The 19,443-nt window shown below is 40.6% G+C and overlaps 1 protein-coding gene across 5 annotated transcripts; it reads right to left on the bottom strand.

Moving 5' to 3' along the window:
* Window positions 1–11,097: 11,097 nt before the first annotated feature.
* On the bottom strand, window positions 11,098–17,441 carry LOC147854901 (uncharacterized). Of its 5 annotated transcripts, none has more exons than XR_015531072.1 (13): window positions 17,319–17,441; window positions 15,374–15,520; window positions 15,029–15,144; window positions 14,920–14,935; window positions 14,562–14,716; window positions 14,372–14,475; window positions 14,150–14,245; window positions 13,663–13,762; window positions 13,459–13,507; window positions 12,560–12,691; window positions 12,396–12,469; window positions 11,653–12,277; window positions 11,098–11,481 (listed from the first exon to the last, which is right to left on the bottom strand). XR_015531072.1 is itself a non-coding variant. In XM_087331672.1 (12 exons), the coding sequence occupies exons 1-12, from the start codon at window positions 17,401–17,403 to the stop codon at window positions 12,155–12,157; spliced, it is 1,197 nt and encodes a 398-aa protein (XP_087187798.1). In that variant the 5' UTR covers window positions 17,404–17,441; the 3' UTR covers window positions 11,098–12,154. The 5 variants fall into 5 exon arrangements, 3 of the variants coding, with proteins under 3 accessions (XP_087187798.1, XP_087187800.1, XP_087187801.1); XR_015531073.1 differs by having other exon boundaries at window positions 11,808–12,277; XM_087331672.1 differs by having other exon boundaries at window positions 11,098–12,277.
* Between the last annotated feature and the right edge of the window lie 2,002 nt (window positions 17,442–19,443).

Here is a 19,443-nt window from a genome sequence, read left to right as displayed (position 1 = left end):
CACATGCTTCACTGGAATAAGGTTGTCTTCTGCAAGCCTCTTCATCCCCTTCTCACTCATGTGGCACAGTCTTTTGTGCCACAGCTCACCGGCAGTGTCGGCTGCCACATTCAGCTCTTCCGGACATAACCGGGCATTCATCAGGTACAGTGTGTTGTCTTTCCGGGCCCGAGCCACTATCAGGCTCCCCTTGCTGAACTTCATTACGCCGTTCCGGATGCTACCTGTGTAGCCTTCATCGTCTAGCCTCCCGGCCGAAATCAGGTTCAATCGAACCTCCGGAACGTGTCGGACATCCTTCAGCAGCATTTTGCATCCGGTCGGGGTTGTCAACCACACGTCTCCTATGCCGGCAATCCGGCACGTACCTTCATTCCCCATCCGAACACAGCCATGCTCACCGGCTGTGTAGGATGAGAAGTATCTTCTCTCCGGGGTCAGGTGGAACGATGCTCCGGAATCGACCACCCAGGTCGTCTCATCGCCGGCAATGTTTAGTTCACCTTCTTCGGTGATGAGCATGATTTCTTCCTCACTTGCCGCGAGTGCCGTTGTTCCTTTCCGGTCCTGCCCTCGCCGATCCGAACCTCTCCGGTCCGTGGCTCCCCGGTATGCACCGTTTCTCTCCGGTGACTTCTTCGAATCGGTGTCGTCGGCTCCGTTGTCTTTTCGGTAATGCCGACAATTCTTTCGGAAGTGCCCCGGCTTCCCACAGTGGAAGCATGTGGGCCTTCCTCTTGACTGCGACCGGGTCCCCGACTTCTCCCGTCTTTGCGGACTCCGGTTCCATTGTCTTCCCCGATCCGATTCGGTAAGCAGCGCCTTCGAGTCGGAGGCCGGTTCTTTATCTCTCCGACGCGCTTCTTCGTTCAAAATACTTGTCTTTACCGTTTGTAAGGACAAGTTATCTTCGGTGCAGGAGGTGCTGAGAGTCACCACCAAGTTCTCCCAGCTTTCCGGCAATGTACACATCAGGATGATGGCTTGCATTGCATCCTCCAACGGGAACTTGATCGCCGCAAGCTGATTCACGAATCCCATGAACGTGCTTACGTGTTCCACCATACTCTCGCCGTCCCGGTACTTGAGATTCACTATCTTCCTCATCAGGGAGGTCCGGTTCAACGCATTCTTCCTCTCGTAGAGGCCCGACAGCTTCTTCGACATCTCATATGCGTTGGTGTCGTTCGCCACATGTTGTAGGACGCTTACATCGACATATTGTCGGATCGTCGCTACGGCTTTCCGGTTCAGGAGCTTCCACTCCGACTCAAGTACCCCCTTCGGTATTTCCGACTTGTCAATCGGTTCATACAGGTCTCGAACAATCAGAAGATCCTCCATCTTGATCTTCCAGTCGGCGTAATTCTGCGCATTCAGCACCATCATCCCCGGCTGCCCGCTGCCGCCGCCTTCCATTTTCTGCAGCAGTTCGCTCTGATACCAGATTGTTGGGAATCGACGCTTCGATTCACCTTCACCGCTCGGCCACAACCGAGTAATCGCGAATCAATGCAGCAGAAAATAGGAACCAAAGAGAGAAACACACGAATACACAGGGATTAACGTGGAAAACCCTAGATGGGAAAAACCACGGGAGTACAAGACTCCAAACCAACACTATACAAAGAGAAGTATACAATGGCGAGCTGCAAGGCGACGACCTTGAGCTCGCTGTCCTCGCCACAGGCGGCGAAAATACACAGAGGCGTCGTCCTCTTCCTCTCTCGCGCTCTATCTCTCTCTCTCTCTCTCTCTCTCTCACGGCTGTTCCCTCTTCACTCCTCTTGAGTGGAAAAACAGAAAAATGATCAGCAGCACTAAAACAGTTTGCCCTAAGTCATATTTATACATCTATGACTTTGGGGCTATTTACAACTATAGCCTCAGGGGCCCATAGCAAACATATTCACGGATATGTCCCTGCATTCGGATCGCTCTCCGGGTACATTCGTCATCTGGCTCCGAAGTCGGGGTCTTCATCATCCGGTTCCGAAACCGAAACCGGGCTTGTCGGCATTCATCTCCGACATCCGACCATCCCATCTGAAGGGACCGTAATCCCAACACGTTTGTGTTGTGTTTTGGGTCAACCTCAACTATTTACCCTCTCATGATAGAAGAAGTCGAGTCGGCCGCTTCATGTGCACTCATTTGCCTGTTGTTGTTCCAGTTCTTAGGTGAGAACCGCACATGGTCACTCATGCCCGTTTGTGTTCCAGTTCCAATTCCCGATGGGGCACTATCTCGGACACACCAAGCGCGGACTAGGACAGAGCACAGATGACGGGGCTACGAGCGACGGATGAACTTGGAGCTAGATGTGACAAGGCTAAGAACTCTAGATGTTGTAAGCAACATGAGGGCATGAAGATTGAAATAAAGATCAAGGAGACAAAGATGAGGCGAAACAAGAATACTAGATTGATGTGTCAATGATTGGTGTTGAATCCCCTGAAAGGGACCAAGGAGGTTACACGTATTTATACAAGTTCTGAGATTGAATATCTCTAGAATATACTCGAGAAATATCTCTAGAATATACCATAAATATTTCTAGAGTATACTAATGACTAGAATATTCTGATTCTAAAATGTACTATACGTTAAACTATAGAATACTAAACTATTATATTCAAATGCATGCTCATATCAAAATGGTGGAGCATGACATCTTGTTGATGTGAGGTTGTAGGTTCAATCCTCACCAGCTATGTATTTTATGTCATTGTGTCGTGACACTAAGTTGCAGACAATCAAATAGAGATTGCCTAAGGGATTGCTTAAAAATGCTAACTACAATACTTCCTTCCAGTGCTTTAGAAGCGTTGAGCTAAACGGACAACCTTTGATGTGCCCGTCAAGCTTTCCAAACACTACATCCCAATGGTTAGTAAAATGACTTGGTTTTCAAATGATCAAACATATCAGATAGCATGCTTGCCCAAGGCAATGTTTTTTCAGCAAATTTTGGGAATAAAGTAGCTTTTCTAGCCAACACATGCAAATGCAAATTAAGAATATTTAGCCCTTTACTCAGTCATGGAGTGCATATCTTCTCTAGTGATAAGAGTCGTATACCTCTATGGGACTGCTTAGAGCACCAAAAGCTGCTTATGATTTCTGAGTTAATCTTTTGTAACACAGAGTCCAGGGGAGGACGGTGTTACAACCACAATGAATCAAAATTCTCAACAATACTTGATATAATTGTCTCTTTGGTCGATGTGGACAATGTATTGCTATATGTCCTGAGCCACCACAATATAGGCAAAGTCGATTTGCTTGACGTTGTTGTTTCTTTGCTTCAAACGAAGGACCTTGGTGGCATGCCACATCAATCTCCATTGGACGAGTGTCACTCCCTCCTAGAGAAAACACCTTCAATTACCTCTCCGGAGTAATTGGATCATGTATTATGGTGAGAAGGAGGGTTGAGGTCATGATGCCTTGCCGAGATCGTTAGCCGAGTTGTTACAGGGTATATTACTTCTCAGTACTTGGGATCGTTATTCGGATTGTCCCACTCGGGTGGGATTACGACCTTGGGGATAAGAAGGATATGTTGTGGGATCCGCTACAACCGATCTTTAGATATGCCCTTTACACAGACTGAACTTATATGTGTATATAGAGATAGATGAATCTAGACGAGACTGAACATCAAAGTTACCCACAAAGTATATATATATTCGATTAAGTGTACACATAGATATAAGTACCGAGTATTCTCGGTAAATCTCTCTCTCTGTATTTGTCTATTTCTGTCCTACTCTCTGCCCCCCTTCAGTGTTCGCTAATACCGGATATAAATAGTCCCCTTCATCTTTGCGCTTTTCCACCCGTTCCTTCCTTAATGTTTGGCTTCCTTGTTCGGCTGCCAGTGCTCGGCTCTTTTTGCTTCGTTTCACACTTGTCACACTAGGTAACATCTAGCACGCCCGTGGGACAGTACCTTGCACATCGAACCCAACTCGAAAATAAAAAAAATCGAAGGAATCAGAAATTATTAATATACATCATTCTTCTTCAAGAATGGGTAAGATGCTCGCTGACTGCTGCGAGTCATTTGCTTGGTCAATGAATTTGGCTGAGTTTTCAGCCTATGTGCATGGCTCCTCTGTTATGGGTTGCTCAATTGGTGTTTCCTCCAGGGCTGGTTCCTTGAGTGCATCGGCTAGGTCGGTGTGTTGGTCGACCAAGTCGTCTTGCTCCAACTCCTAGTGTATCGGCGAGCCTCTTTTTATAGTGTTTCCATGTGCTCGCTCGGGCTTCCTCTGGAAACTTCGTCCTCTCCTTGTGTTGGGGCATCGGTTTCGGCCTAGAGTCGCTCCTGTTCATAACACTAAGTTGAGGGCGAGTTGCAGTTGCTCGTCGTCGAAGTCCTGGAGGATTTTCTTGACTTCCTTGGTGTGTGTCTGGGCGAGGGAGGATAATTCTTCGATGAGGTATTCTCGGAGCAGTTGGATGCTATTATCATACATCTTGTAAAATCCTCGACCCTCCTTTTTGCGGTTCTTGTGATCTGTGCAGAATATTTGTAATTCGGGCGCTTGTGCGGACCATTCGTTCCATTTGCGTGACTGAGCCTCATCAATCCATGAGTACAATTGTTGTCGATGCTTGTTTATTAAAGCCTTAATCCGAGTTTTGCACATCTCGCTTTGTACTCGAAACTCTTGCAAGTCTTTGGCGAAGTCGGCATGTTAGGCGTACATAGCTTCCATTTGAGCCCTCATTTCCGTGAGTTGATCCTAGCAGTGATTGTGTTCTTGCTCTAGCTATCGTGCTAACCGAAACACGGCTTCCTCAATGACATGTCTATTATAGGTGAATTTGGAGGTCGGGAAATTGTTGATGGTGTCAGTTGAAATTGACCAACAACGAGTCGTGCTCCTTTTGTATTTGTCGGTATTGTGCTTGTGCTTCTTGGAGAGCTAACTTATGGTCTTCAATGGTAACTGTGAGCAATCTTTGGAAGCCTTCCTCTGCTATTTTCATTGTTTCAATCATTTGGTCGGCTTGGATGTGAAGAGCTGCTATGTGATGCTCCTCTTCCTCGTGTCGTGCCTCGGTCACTTGCTTTTGTTGTTCTTGAAGGTGGCCTGCTGCCTACTCTGTGTACACTTGAAGGGCTTTGTTGTATGCCTCTTCTTTCTATTGGGAACTGAGGCTGTCAGTGCGGAAACATCAACAACAACTTGAGGTGAAGGTCACCGAGTATACAAGTTGAAGCAAGATCAAAGAACAGAATGAGAGAGAGAGAGAGAGAGAGAGATCTAGGCACACAATGTAACAGTCTTATTCCAAGAATATTAGAGTTACAATAAAATGAAGGCAATAATTCTCTTACAATAGCAACAACCTTATGAGCTAGGTTACAAAGCCCATTATATACTAACTAGGCTAGGGCAACTACCCTTTGACATATTTCCAGAATTATCCTAAACCTACTTTGTCCAAGATACAATGTGAATACGACCATTATAGACCAGTATTCGACACTCCACCGTAACGGGCGTATACAACAAAAATCTTTAAAAAGGAATAAATAAGAATTACAGATTATACAAATTTATCGAATATATCAGCTTTATTCCAGTCGACAAAATCTGAGAACAGAAGGTCAAGTTGGCCGGGGTCGGAAGAACTGAAGCCGAGCTTCGAATTGATGATGTCGATTGTCCGTGAACGTCCTGAATGTCCGACTGATTCTTCTCTATGTCCATCTGGTGCCATAGGGATCAGAATTGATCCACGGAAAGACACTTGGTCATACCATCTGCGACATTGTCGGTTGTAGGTATCTTCTCAAGGCCGATTTCACTAAAATAATGTAGTCTCGAACAAAGTGATATCGAACGTCGATATGCTTGGAGGCATTGTGATGAATTGGATTTTTCAGCAACAACACCCTGATTGTCGATGTAAACAATTGGAGCCGAGTCGGATTCGACTTGTTGAAACGTGCATGCTAGCCTACCGAGCCGGACATGGCTACATATTCAGCCTTGGTTGTTGATGTAGCAATGCACTCCTGACGCTTCGACTTCCATGAGATCGCTCCATTGCCAAATTTGAAGCAATATTTGGTTGTTGACTTTCAGTTTTCCACACGTCGGCAAAGTCCGAGTCGGTGCAACTGACTACGCTTGATGTTTCTTTCGGGCCAAATAGGATGCCATAGTCTTTTCTGCCCACAAGGTATCTGAACACATGCTTAACTGCATTCCATTGCGATCGATCGAGATTATGCATAAATCTGTTGACGACTCGGACGGTGTGAGCAATGTCAAGCCGTGTCGCAACCATCTGCATACGTTACCGACTTCAGAGCTTCCCCCTCCGGACCGGATGTTGGGCAATCTCGCTAAGACAACCGAAGATTAATGGGTAATGGGGTCAAAGCCGATTTGGCCGATTGGATGTTGTAGCCTTCTAAGGCACGTCCAATATAGTCAGATTGAGATAGAAACAGTTGTCGTTGATTCTACCTTCATCCCGAGAATGTGTCTTGCTGGATCGAGATCCTTCACGACAAACTTCAACAACAGTTGCTGAACAAGTTCAGCGAGTTCTCCAGTATGCCAACAGGAGAGTAGCATGTCGTCCACGTAGATGATGAGTAAGATGGGAGACCCATCTCGAGTTGTTTTGGTGAAGAGGCAGTGGTCTTCATCGCTCTTTATGGAGCTGACTGATTGGATGAAGTCGTCGAACTTCTTGTAACACTGTCTCAGTGCCTGCTTCAGGCCATAAAGACTCTTTCTAAGTCAATAGACTAGATGTTCCTTGCCGGATACCATGAAGCCTTTCAGCTGCTCTAGATAAATTTTACTCCTCAAGATCACCATGGAGGAAAGCCGTTTTAACATCTAGGTGAATCAACTCCAAGTCCTTGGCTGCTACTATGTCAAGTAGGAATCGAAGGGTGGTCATTTTCACCACTGGTGAAAAGATTTCGTCAAAGTCGATGCCATATTCCTGTCAAAAACCCTTTGCTACTAGTCTGGCCTTGAATTTTGGGGTGGCCGAATCGATCGTCTCTTTTAATCTGTAGACCCACTTGCGTAGAAGAAAACGTTGATTTTTTGGTAGTTTGACCAAGTCCCACGTTTTGTTTGCCCGAATGGAGTTCATTTCCAACTCCATTGCTAGATGCCATGTGGCGGAATCGGCTGATGTCGATGCTTCTTTGTATGACGTTGGTTCTGCGGCGTCGGTGAAGAAGACTCCATGAGAGTACTTCTCTAGGGCTTGCAACAGTCTCTCAGATCTTCGAGGTATGACTGGACTAGTCACATAAGGTGTCAGAGTCGAATGGTCTAAAGCTGAATCATTCGGTTGTGCCGAGTCGGACGTTGTTGGGTCGGTTCGGGAGGATTCAGCTACCCGTGAAGCCGACCTCGTGTTATGGGCTGGGACATCATGAAAGGCTGGCACATTTGAGAAAGTTACCCTTCGGTCGGTTCGGGAGGATTTGGCTACCCTTAAAGACAACCTCATGTTATGGGTTGGCACATCTGAGAAAGTTACCCTTCAAACTTTAATAGGCCTTTCGACCGTCTTGTGCATAGTCGACTCATTGAACACTACATCCAAACTTCGGACGATCTGTCTATGCTCGGGGTCCCAGAGTTGGTATCCGATCTCGCCGTCTAGTACATAGCCAAGGAAAATACATTTCCTAGACCTCGGTTCTAATTTGCGGCGGTCGTCTTTTAGTATGAGGGCATATGCCTCGCATCCGAAAATCCTGAGCTTTTTGTCGGTCCATAATTCCTGAGGTACTGGAAGTCCTAGAGGCCTACTCGGCGACATGTTAATTATGTGTATTGTCGTAAGTAGGTCCTCTGCCCAGAAGTCATCTGATAGTCCAAAGTGTTGGAGCATGGATACTATCCGTTCTTGAATTGTTCGATTCATTCACTTGGTAATTCTGTTATGCTCCGGACTGTGTGGTGTCGTGTATTCACATCTGATGTTGCGCTGTCGGCAAAATCCGACGAATTCTTCTAACTTAAACTCTCCTCCGTTGTCGGTTATAAGGCATTTGAGTGTTTGACTGGACTAATTCTCTACCATTGCGAGCCATTTAGAACACCCGATCTTTGGTTCTGATCGGATAAGCCCACACCTTCCGAGTCGAATCATCGATAAAATTGACGAAGTATAAGGCACCACCGAGAGACTGATGTGGCATTGGGCCACAAACATCCGAGTGGACCAAATCAAGTGGACTCGATTCTCTCAGTGTTGTTGTCAGGTGTGATGCGGCTATCTGTTTGCCATACTGGCAATGCTCGCAGAATTGATGATCAGAGAATGAGAGTTTGGGGATGTATCCGGCTCTAGATAAATATGTGATGTTGGCCTTGTTGAGGTGTCCGAGTCGTCCATGCCATAATGATGACACAGGAATATCAACTAGGAATAAGTCACCCTCTCTGAGTGTGACATATAGCGGGTACAGAGAATAGTTTCGATCCTCGAGCAAGCAGGAGGTTCCCCATGTGGAGTGTCCACCCTCTTGATGAGAAGCCAGCACGGATGTCGTCTTCGTCCAATTGTCTGAATGAGATCAAAGGTCTTGAGAGCTTAGGTACATGTCAAATTTTGTGTAGTACAAATGTAGAACCACCTGGGAGATTAAGTTCTATAGTGCCAATTCCAATGATAAGGCAGTGTTGTGAGTTTCTTATTCGTACTGAGTCGGAGTGTCGGGCCGAATATTGCCAAAATTGGGATCTGTGAGGGGTCACATGGCCGGATGCACCCGAGTCCAAGAGTCATGTGCTCGATTCCTCAGTCGTAAGCAAAACTTCTGATTCGACTAGGTTTCGAGATGTCGATCACAGATTTTGTGCCGATTATCTAGGCCGATCCTACTTCGGGTGGCGGCAATGATGAGAGGGACCGAGCCGACTGGTCCTCCCGAATGTCGTTCAACCCAAAAAGCACGGATTGGGGTTGTTCCCTAGGGCTTGATTTGCTTTGAGAGGTTACAACAAATGAGTAGATAGTGTCTAACCTGGTAAAGCACGATCGAGGCCAATTTGATAGAAATTCCACTTTGAGCGACTACAATCACAGAAGTAGGGTACTTCCAGCTGGCTTACCTTAAGAGTGATCTAGCTTGGTGGAGTGCAAATCTTCAGTTTTCTTTCTCTTCTCAAGATGAGAGGGATGATTACTTATGCATATGAGAAAAAATAGAAAAGAATCCCAAGCATGCAACAAACCCAAAATAGAAACAAACCATAAAAAATAGCCTAAAATGTAAGAAAAGGGATGATTAAAAAAATGACAAGAAAGAAAATCTAAAAATTGTGAACAAAGCCCTAAAATGAAACAAGTGGAAACCCTAAATCATGAGAAGAAACCCTAAAATAGAGCAAACAAAGAAACAAGATATCCTAGAATATATCACAAACTCCTAAATTGTAGTAAGAAACCCCAGAACATAAAAACCCTTACTTCCAACAAAAATCCTAAAACACATGAATATAATGTATAAGATAGATTTTATTATCACCTTTAGAGGTCAAATATGATATGATTGCAATCAAGAGTGCAAATTCTGATAATGAGAGCAACGTGTATAAGAGTGGACCAAAGTGAACGACAAAAACTAAGAACAATATTGACTCGAGAAAGACATATGTGTTAACAAGAGACAATTACAAGATTTGATGTTTGGCCAAATTTATTTAATTACAAAAATAAGTCCCACATATAATATTGAACTCATGCATGATCACCACCTAGCTATCTCACATGATTGCCACTTAGAGATCATGCAACGTTATTGTTGGGATGTCATATTATCATTAGTATCACAATATTAATTCAAGTATGTACATGGTTATGTATGGATTGCTACAATAATCTCATCTAATGAGATAGTTTAATGGACAAGGTTGGAGATCGCTATTAGGGGGTTATTTGAATTAATATAAAAAAGGTTGATCTCTTTTATATGTTTGGTCATGACAAAAGATCAACTAGAACACAAACTTGATTGTAGTAAAATGTTGTGCATTTATCCTACAAACATGACACGAGATCGACTCGAATACAAATAAGTGCAAGCATATAAGCACTTGGTATAATGAATTCTTTAATGTGTCACCAAAGATGCTCATAAGGCACAATATTAAAAGATTTCCTTACGTCTAAAAACTAACAATATAATTCTTCCACTTTCAAACAACTCTCCTATTAGCACTCAAAGAGTAACAAAATCATGGTGTTCTATAGTACTTTTAAAACATAACTTATTTAGAAGCCCTCTTTCTCAACCCATGTAATTAAGCTGGCTTCTACTATGTTTCTAATAATTTCCCTTGAAAGAATTCGTGCAATTAAGCTGTCTTATCAACTTTGCCACAAAAGAGCTACCCATGTTGTCTAATAATTGTTTATGTTACTTGCACAAGGGTATGATGCAACTTGTACCGCCTTTGTGAGACATACCATGTTGAAATGCACAAATGAACATGTCACTTTTACATGTTACAATCAAGAGTTCACATACACACACATATACACATAGAGAGAGAGAGAGAGAGAGAACTAATAAACATATCATATCAAGTCATGTTTGACTACCTTATGTATTGGGGCATGTGGTTTAATTGGACCATAGAAATGGGTTCTTATTTGGACTTCATGGGGTAACACAACTTCTTAGGATGAAAAGGAAGTTTATTTGGCCACTTTTGCAATTATGATGTATGGGTATGTTGTCCGACTCCCAAGATGAGGTAGATTTATGTACAATTTACAACACATGAGAGGGTTTACCTTGCCATATCGCTATTAATGTAGTGGAGATAGCAAGGGTTGTACTATCATCTTTATTTAATAACAAACTAATAAACATAATAATGTGTATAGAAGAGGAGAATACTAGGCAAATCAATGTGCCCCCCCTATCAAGAGCATTCAATCCTTTAATTTGCAAATATTTTGAGTTTTGACATATAAATAATGGAAGTTCAGAACAAAGCATGATAACAACAATATTTTACAATCGTCACGAGGATATTCAAACCAAACAAGATAAAGAAAAAGATAAATAAATTATTGAAAATAACAAAGCTTTTATAAAAACAAAGCATTTATAAGATAACTAATGTGGTGCGCTACACATTTTTCCATCATGTATGCTTTCACATGTCAAAGAATTCCTAATGTTATAAGCTTAGTAGTTGAAGTTCTAGCATATTCCCAAGAATGTCTGTCTCGTGCCCCCTTGACATTCCGAGTTTATGGATGAAGGCATGAGACTCAATTTTATGCATGGGGTAACACAGAACACCACAAATTTATAGGAATTTGGGACAATTTAATACCTTTCAATCAGAATTCCTCCAAAAACCATTTCCAACCAAACAGCTCAAGAATTCAACTAGCCCTGTAGTGATGAATGAGGGCGCCTTTTTTCCCAAACCAAACACAAGACTTATCATGTAAAACCTGATTATACATTGACAATATATGAACATTGTTAGACAATTGGCATAAGCTGAATGGGAAAAAACAGGGAGTATAAAAAACCATTGCAACAAGTGCCATTTGGCATTTGGTGAATGAGAAAAAGCAAGTGCCACATGGCATAGGCTGAAATTTGAATAAATAAAACCATACCACCTGCCATTTGGCATATGCTGCATAATTGGATCAAAGCATATCAAAACAAGTACCATTTGGCATACCTTGCAACTGCCACCTGGGATACTCTGAATGGATAAAACCATATCAAAACAAGTGCTGTTTGGGATATCAAAACCATAAAACCATACCAGCTGCCATTTGGCATATGCTGCATAATTGGATCAAACCATATCTAAACAAGCGCCATTTGGCATACCTTGCAACTACCACCTGGCATACTCTGAATGGATAAAACCATATCAAAACAACTGCCAGCTTGGATCAGCTGAACAAATGGCCTAAACCATGTCAAACCAAAGTGCCATGAGGCATCGCTGAAAGGAGAAACATGCCAAACAAATGACCTTGGCCTACGCTGAAAGGATAAAACTATGCCAAAACAACTGGCACATAGTATTAAATACCAACCACTTGATGATGGAAGCACAAGTGCCACAAATGGATAGAACCATGCCGGTCAAACAATTTTATTAAATCATACTGGTTCATCTGTCTGTCGAACTGTCACAGCAAGCAGGTCCTTAGCAGCAATTACTTTCTTCTTGCAAAAAGCAATCTGGGCTGCTCTTATTGAAGCATCGATTCGGTCTGGCCGAGCCTTGAATAAAAAACAAGAAAGCAATTCTAAGATTAAATTCTTTTTTAGAACCACAGACAAAATGCAATACTAATATTACGAAAAACCAAAAAGAAGTTTTTTTATAAGCAAAATTCACCTCAAATTTGCAGCTGAAATGTGTTAGTACCAAGCATCTGGCATCAATGGCTCTAGCAAAATGTCCAGCCATGGCTATGAAAATAGTAATAAGATATCTATTAGAGAAGTTGCACATAATAATAAAAAGAACGAGATTTTACTGAAATTCTCTCTTGCACTCACTAGCTGTGGAATGATATCTTTTTACTGCCTCAGATGCATCCTCCTCAAGAATAGTGCATTCATGCACTACTACATCTGCTCCTTTAGATGGTAATAGCAAAGTTTCAGAATCATATGTATCACCTAGTATAACTGTATCAGAATCATTGAAAAAAATCAGCCAGGGCCTAGAAATTAGGCAAAGATAAAGCATAATCAACAATAAATACAAAGAACTGATCATGTTCTTTTTTGCTTTTCTGGTAAAACAGGCCCATATCTTAATCATAACTGTATCCATACATCCAGGAATTGGCAAGTGTCTTAAATGAAATACTTCAGATGTTGGTAGCTAAGTACTCATAGTATCTCATTTAGAATAGAAAAGCTGTATTTTACTGTAGAGAGAATAACAATATGACGACACTGCAGATCTCTTTTGCATCATAAATAGATAGATAGATTCTATTATTGTCTCATAGATCACCTCCTAGACCCTATCTATCCATCTATTTATGTTTTTAATGTGAAATTCTTGATGGTTTAAGTGAAATCCTTGAAAATAATCTTGATATTTTAAGTGAAAAAATCCTCATACTATGGTATTGTATTGTTGCAGTTATAAAATCAATACAAATCCTCTTAATATGGATGATAAATAATAATATCATATACTGCTATTATATGTATCCATCTTCAACTCACAAGCATGATAAAAAAACTCACAGGCCAAAAGTTTACATCAATCTGGAGAGATCAAAGTATAACACTCACTATGATCACAATCTCAAAAATTATCTCAGAATCAATGTCTTTCAAGTTTTCAATGAATTAATGAGACCATTAAATATTTTTGAATTTCATATAACGGAAATTATCCAGTACCAATTTGAGATATAATATGAAAATTTTCAACCTACCAATCTTACGCCCTCGCCTAGAAGGTCCTAACACATCCGAAGGAAAAACCTGGAAAATTTGACTATTGCATTAAGCCAGGATTGAGTGATTTTGTAGTTAAAAATTTTGAGAAGTAAATGGAACACATGATCCATCATAAACTTTGTTTTCTTGAGAATATATCCAAATCTTATTGACAATAACTTTGAAAAGGTGGGAAGCACCTTTTGCCCATTTTCCAGGGTTACATAGTACCCTTCTTGTAGTAAATTGTATGCATCCCTTGATTTAACTCCTAGATTGACTGCTCGATCTACATTGAACCTGTTCAACTTAGACAGCTTAGCATCTAGGAAAGATATGGAAAGCTTAAATATAGTTGCCAGAAACATGATATGAAAAGTTTCCAAGTAGTTTGCACAAATTCACAGTGCAACACATTTTTAAAACTTCAGAAACACCAAAATACTCTTAAGTTCCACAAAATCACAAGAATGCCCCTTGGCAGTATACAACTTCCTATCACAAAGTTCTGGTACTTTTTGCAAAATTAGGGATACTCTCATATATATCCAAATAATTTAGGGTATATTGATTGTTTAGGCCTAAGTTATCTTGGATAAAGAGATTGCAACCCAATCAATAACATTGACATATTCATACGGCGTCAGGTCAGGCTACAAAAGAATAGTAACAAAGGATGATTGCAACCTTCCTGGACGGGGATGCTCCTCCAAGATAAACCCCCAGCATGGTATACTATGACTTAGAAGACCCGCCTTCACCATATACTTTTGATCTTTCAATCTGTTACAATTTTCAATGTCGATGCATAAGTGTTTTACTTGATACATAGATTTTTGTCCAAACTTGACAATTACAATTAGTCCAGGCTTTTAAGAATAGGATACATAGAAGTTACGTAACTCTTACAAATGCCATAATCCATCATCAGTAGAGTAATAAAAATCATTTCCAAGAATCTCATCTTGATGCATATTGATTTCCTTTGCTCGTTTTGGAAGCTTTCCAGGTTCCTATAAAAAACCCATAAATTGTTACTAGATAAGAAGATAAGCAATATGTAAAAATAAATTCATAGTTCATATAATGTGTTAAGAACCTCTCCAAGCTTCATTTCGTGTACTTTATACTTGGAAGGGACCCTCCCATAGCTAGACTTCAAAGTGATACGTATCCATGCACGGAGACCCTCAGGACCATATATATTAAGAGGTTCAGACTTATTTCCTGTTATGCCTAGACCTGATAAAAGACCTGAGTAATCATGACACATGCTCTAAGGTTTTAGTAATTCGGACATGCAATGCAATATTTTGAATCTAGATATTCATACGTATATGTAGCCACCACAACATTGTTTCATTCTAGATCCAATTTTTTAAAAAGAAATATGCATACTTGAGTTGTAATCACCTAGAACTTTATCAAACGTTAAGGTCATTGTCATAAAAACAAACCTGGAAGTCCAAATATCTGATTTGTGGAATCGATTCCTGATCAAAGGAAAACATAAATTAAACTCAAAGATAAGCTTAGATGAGAGGTTTTCTAATCTAGAAAGGATACATGATCTCCATGCATGTGAGTTATAAAGATGCTGTCAATAGCACTGTTACGAAATGGGGTTCTATTAAGCTTTTTTTGAGTGCCTTCACCACAATCAAAGAGAAATACCACTCCATCTGCATGATACAAAAGTATTGAAACCAAAATATTTTGTCAATCAAGTGTGTATGAACAATTTTTGTTACTGCATGCAAGCAAGCCAAGAGTAAATGCATAGTTTCTCATTGATTTGAGTTTCCCTGAAGTATACAAATGTGTGCGCATGAAGCATATAAATGTAAATGGCTATTCATATGTAGATAATAGTAGATGTCTAACACTTAATTCATGTCAATAACCTCATACCTAACCTTAATGCAAGGCAAGATGTATTCCTTCTCAAAGTGGGGATTGAAGATGATGTCCCTAGAAAGATAAGTTGCATTCCCCGATGATCACAATAATCAGTTGTTTCATATACATGTGCAGATGAATCATGACCTGCAAATTTATCTGCAGAAATTTTAAGTAAATTTACAAATTCTATTCTCTTTTATTACTTTGGAAGACATGATTTATGCATATGATAAGATATATATACATTTCACAATTTCAGTCTTGGTGTTAAAATACTTTTCTTCATATAAATGAACCAGGGTTTAATTTTGCATCTCAAATTCCTCCGATGTTCAAAAATGTTTCCACAATAATTTTAGAGCATAACTTATTCACATGATATGAATTTACAGTTGAAGAATATTAGCAGGATCTACATCAAGGAAATTTTGCATTGTTTTTTTATTTGCCTTAAACAGCCAGTAAGAAGCATTGCCTAAGGATATAAATCAAGTTTCAACTCATGCCAGTATCTCCAATGCAGATTTGAATCTCACCACCCAATACATCAGAGAACCAACTCTTCTAGATACATGGTCACGATGTGATACTTGAAACTCTTCAGTATATGAAACAAGTTTCAACTCGTGCCAGTATCTCTAGCGTAGATTTAGTCTCATCACCTAGTACATCAGGGCACAGACTAATCTAGATATGTGACCATGTGGTGAACCTAATGCTGTAATCAACACGATATCCCATTGATTATTATCAAAACCATCAGAGAATCTTGCCATTTTGGTATAAAGGTAACGCCCAAAAAAAAAACATAAGATATCAATTCTTTGTTGCAACCATAGTGCTACTGCTCCCCAAGAAAGATATATTGTGTGATAATGCACTTCCCCATTCCTTTTGGTGAAAAATGTAGCTATATACAACCCAAGTTCATCTAGGACAAGTCTCTTTCTTCCAAAAAAGTTAAGAAGAGAGTTTCTATGAATCTATCAACAACCTTCTATGTCGAAGCAAAAACAGTAGAAATTGTAAATGAAATCATTGGAATCATGATAGGCTTCAGAACTCTTCAACTCGCTTGAAATTGCATGTCGTTCTTTTCAATTAACAAACTTATCTATCATCGCTGAAGAATACACTTAGTTGATTAATGAAATAGAGTGTTCAACTCTAATTGGGTGTCCAAGCCCTCTCCACGCTGCCCCATGAAGGTTTCACCACACATTGACCCGAAAGGTAGGCAAATACATTTATGTACAAGTTATGGGAATGGATTGATTTAAACCATATAAATTCCAAACTAGCTTTTGTAAGATTTTCCTTCGAGGGAAGAAAAACCTATACAAGGCATATGGTACTTCATATTGCCCCTTTGTGTGAAACTCCTCAAACGGGCACAGCTAAATATAATTAAGGGAGTTGCAAAACAATCTCGCCAGAATCCAGGCAAGACATTAAATTAATGCTTCCCTGTGACAAGTCTCCTTTTCCTGAGCCTATCTTCCGAGGCCTCCCTCTTTGTAGTTGTTAATTCAATAAATAAATAAATCAACTATTTTTCAATTCTTTAGCATAATCCAATGCCATCTGTACACGAAAATTATCATACAAAAATATTTGTTCATGTATGCATCAATTCCATGGAGATTACAATGGAAAAATAAAACTCATTATATATATGTTGTACCATTTGAGAATATTGTGCAAAAAAGACTGTTCCACAAATAATAGAAGTAATCCATTGGAAATCTGATGGAAAAAATCACATCTTCGAATATTCCCACAATACTCATAAAAGCATGAGAAAAACAACAGTCATCTTCTTACAACAATTACTGAAATCTACATCTATTTCTTTCTTCTTTCTTCCCTAAAACTTGGGTCTTGTATTAAACAAGGGAACCCATAAAAAAAAATACACGTTTAAGAATACAAAATCCACAGAAAAGGAGGTAACCTTGAGTTGAAAATCTATTGTAAAACCTGCAACTCCATCGCCATTTGTGGTCTAGAGAGCGAGGGATCGCTCGGAGGGTGAACATTCTTTCCGTGGTACACCATGCAACCTGAGAAACCAAACAAAAACCTGAACAACCAAACATTGGTTCTCAAAGACTTTCTTCAAATACACACATACCCTGGTCTTAAGTCCTCCTGACTCGCCCGCATTTGGTTTCACACTACCGATATGTACCGCAATATGTACATATACCGCAATGGATTTGGATTCGCACCAGTTGGCTCATCCTGTGTTAGATCCGCGCGTCCAAACCTGTTGGCCCTTATCGGGTTCAACTCGCTCTCTCCGTACCTAGTCCTCGTTGTGTTGGATTTGGATTCGAACTTGTCGGTTCTTATTGGGCTCAACTTGCCCGACTACACTGTGTGGTTCTTCCTTACTGGGTTGGATTCACACCTCACACTCCTTGGTCCTTATTGGGCTGCACTCACAGTGACACTAGTTTGTTCCTTATTGGGTATGATTCACGCTCACGCTCCCTCGTCCTTGCTAGGTTTTGCCATAGTACTAGTTCTCCATATTCCCAAAACACCCTTTGTAGTATTTATGTTTTATAGCCTACTTAACTATCCTATGTTTTATCAACTTATATTTTTGGACATGTGTATTGTATTTATTCAGTGTGCCCTACTAGATGGCCGACAACATTAGTCATATCGTCATCCATGTTCCCATAGTTACCAACTTCAACTTTCGATGAAGACTTCCCACTTTATGGGATCTTCTTGAATCACTTTTAACACACTCATTGCCTTCTCTGTCCTCTCTACCTCTCCATAAAAGTCAACTTGAAGCATCTTTCAAATTTCTTTTGTAACACAAGTGATTGTGTGAGGCACTTATCCTCATATTCTACCTTGATAATCTCCTTCATGTACTACATCAATGTGATAAACTCCATTCTTTTTTTCCTTGACGTCTCCGTCACTCACCCCACACTTTCCACATCATGTTCACCAAATGTTAAGGTGCGCATTATGCGTGTGTGTAAACAAGCGTTGGGGCTAGTCTATTTGTATGTTACATGCATAACTGTAATGACCAATTTTAAATCTAATTTTAGTGGTTTTGAGGGTAGGATAATTGGGAAACCAATTACCCTAGGATTTGGGACAAACCCATAAGGACCTCTAACACATGGGACCATGTGACAATATGGGAGCCAAAGGTGTTGGGCTATACAAAGGGAACCACTAGCCCCTTCATAGCATATTAAGATGTTGTTGAGGCCCTATTGATGTGGCAAAACAAATCATAATACCCACTGAAGAAAACTATGATTCAATTGTGGCATTGAAGGTCTTGGATCGAACATAATATTTTCAAGAAGACCAACATCAAATAACAATTTCATGCTACCTATGTGATAATATTAACAAGAAACTTCATAGAGGCTCTTTAATATAACCAAAGTGGTAATATTTTCACATAAAATAATGTTGCAAGAACTCTACAAGGTTTCTTATTTATATAAACCTTCTGTTAAGTAATTAGGTAATTAACTAGGGTTAATTAGAGACTAATTATATGGTTACGTTAAGTAGCAGAAGATTAGTATGATATGCGCGTGAGAGTGTGTGAGAGGAAGAGAGAGAGAGAGGAAGTTACACTTGAACACAAAGATAAATGGGGGATGATTGACTATATTGAAAAGTGTCATCAACATACAAAAATACCCACAATGAGGTATATATACAACCCATGTGCAAAGGTGCACATGTGTGGGTAGAACATAGGTACTTATGTGTAAGTCCTACATTAAATGTACTAAGGAGTGGAGGATCTAGAATATCCCACTTAAGTACAAGGTCCTATTTAAAGGCTTAAGGTCAACACATTAACTAGATTTGATCTAGGTAACTACTAAGTTACATGTGTTGACTGACTAGATTAAACTAGTTAAGCTTGATATCTCAACACACCCCCTCAAGCTCAAGTGTGAGGCGTCCAACGTCCGGTTTAGCTTCCTTCGGCTTCGTCGGCATCGGTGCAGCTTGCGTCTTTCTTCACGGTGTTGCGCGGCTCTCCGCGGCTTTGTTGCGCGGCGTTGTGTGGCTTTCTT

This window comes from Azolla caroliniana, unplaced genomic scaffold, assembly GCF_043228905.1.
Source record: "Azolla caroliniana isolate FFs.n. ecotype wild unplaced genomic scaffold, voAzoCaro1.0.p SCAF_15, whole genome shotgun sequence".
NCBI classification, from domain to species: Eukaryota; Viridiplantae; Streptophyta; class Polypodiopsida; order Salviniales; family Salviniaceae; genus Azolla; species Azolla caroliniana.
This window is presented reverse-complemented; position numbering and strand designations above follow the sequence as displayed.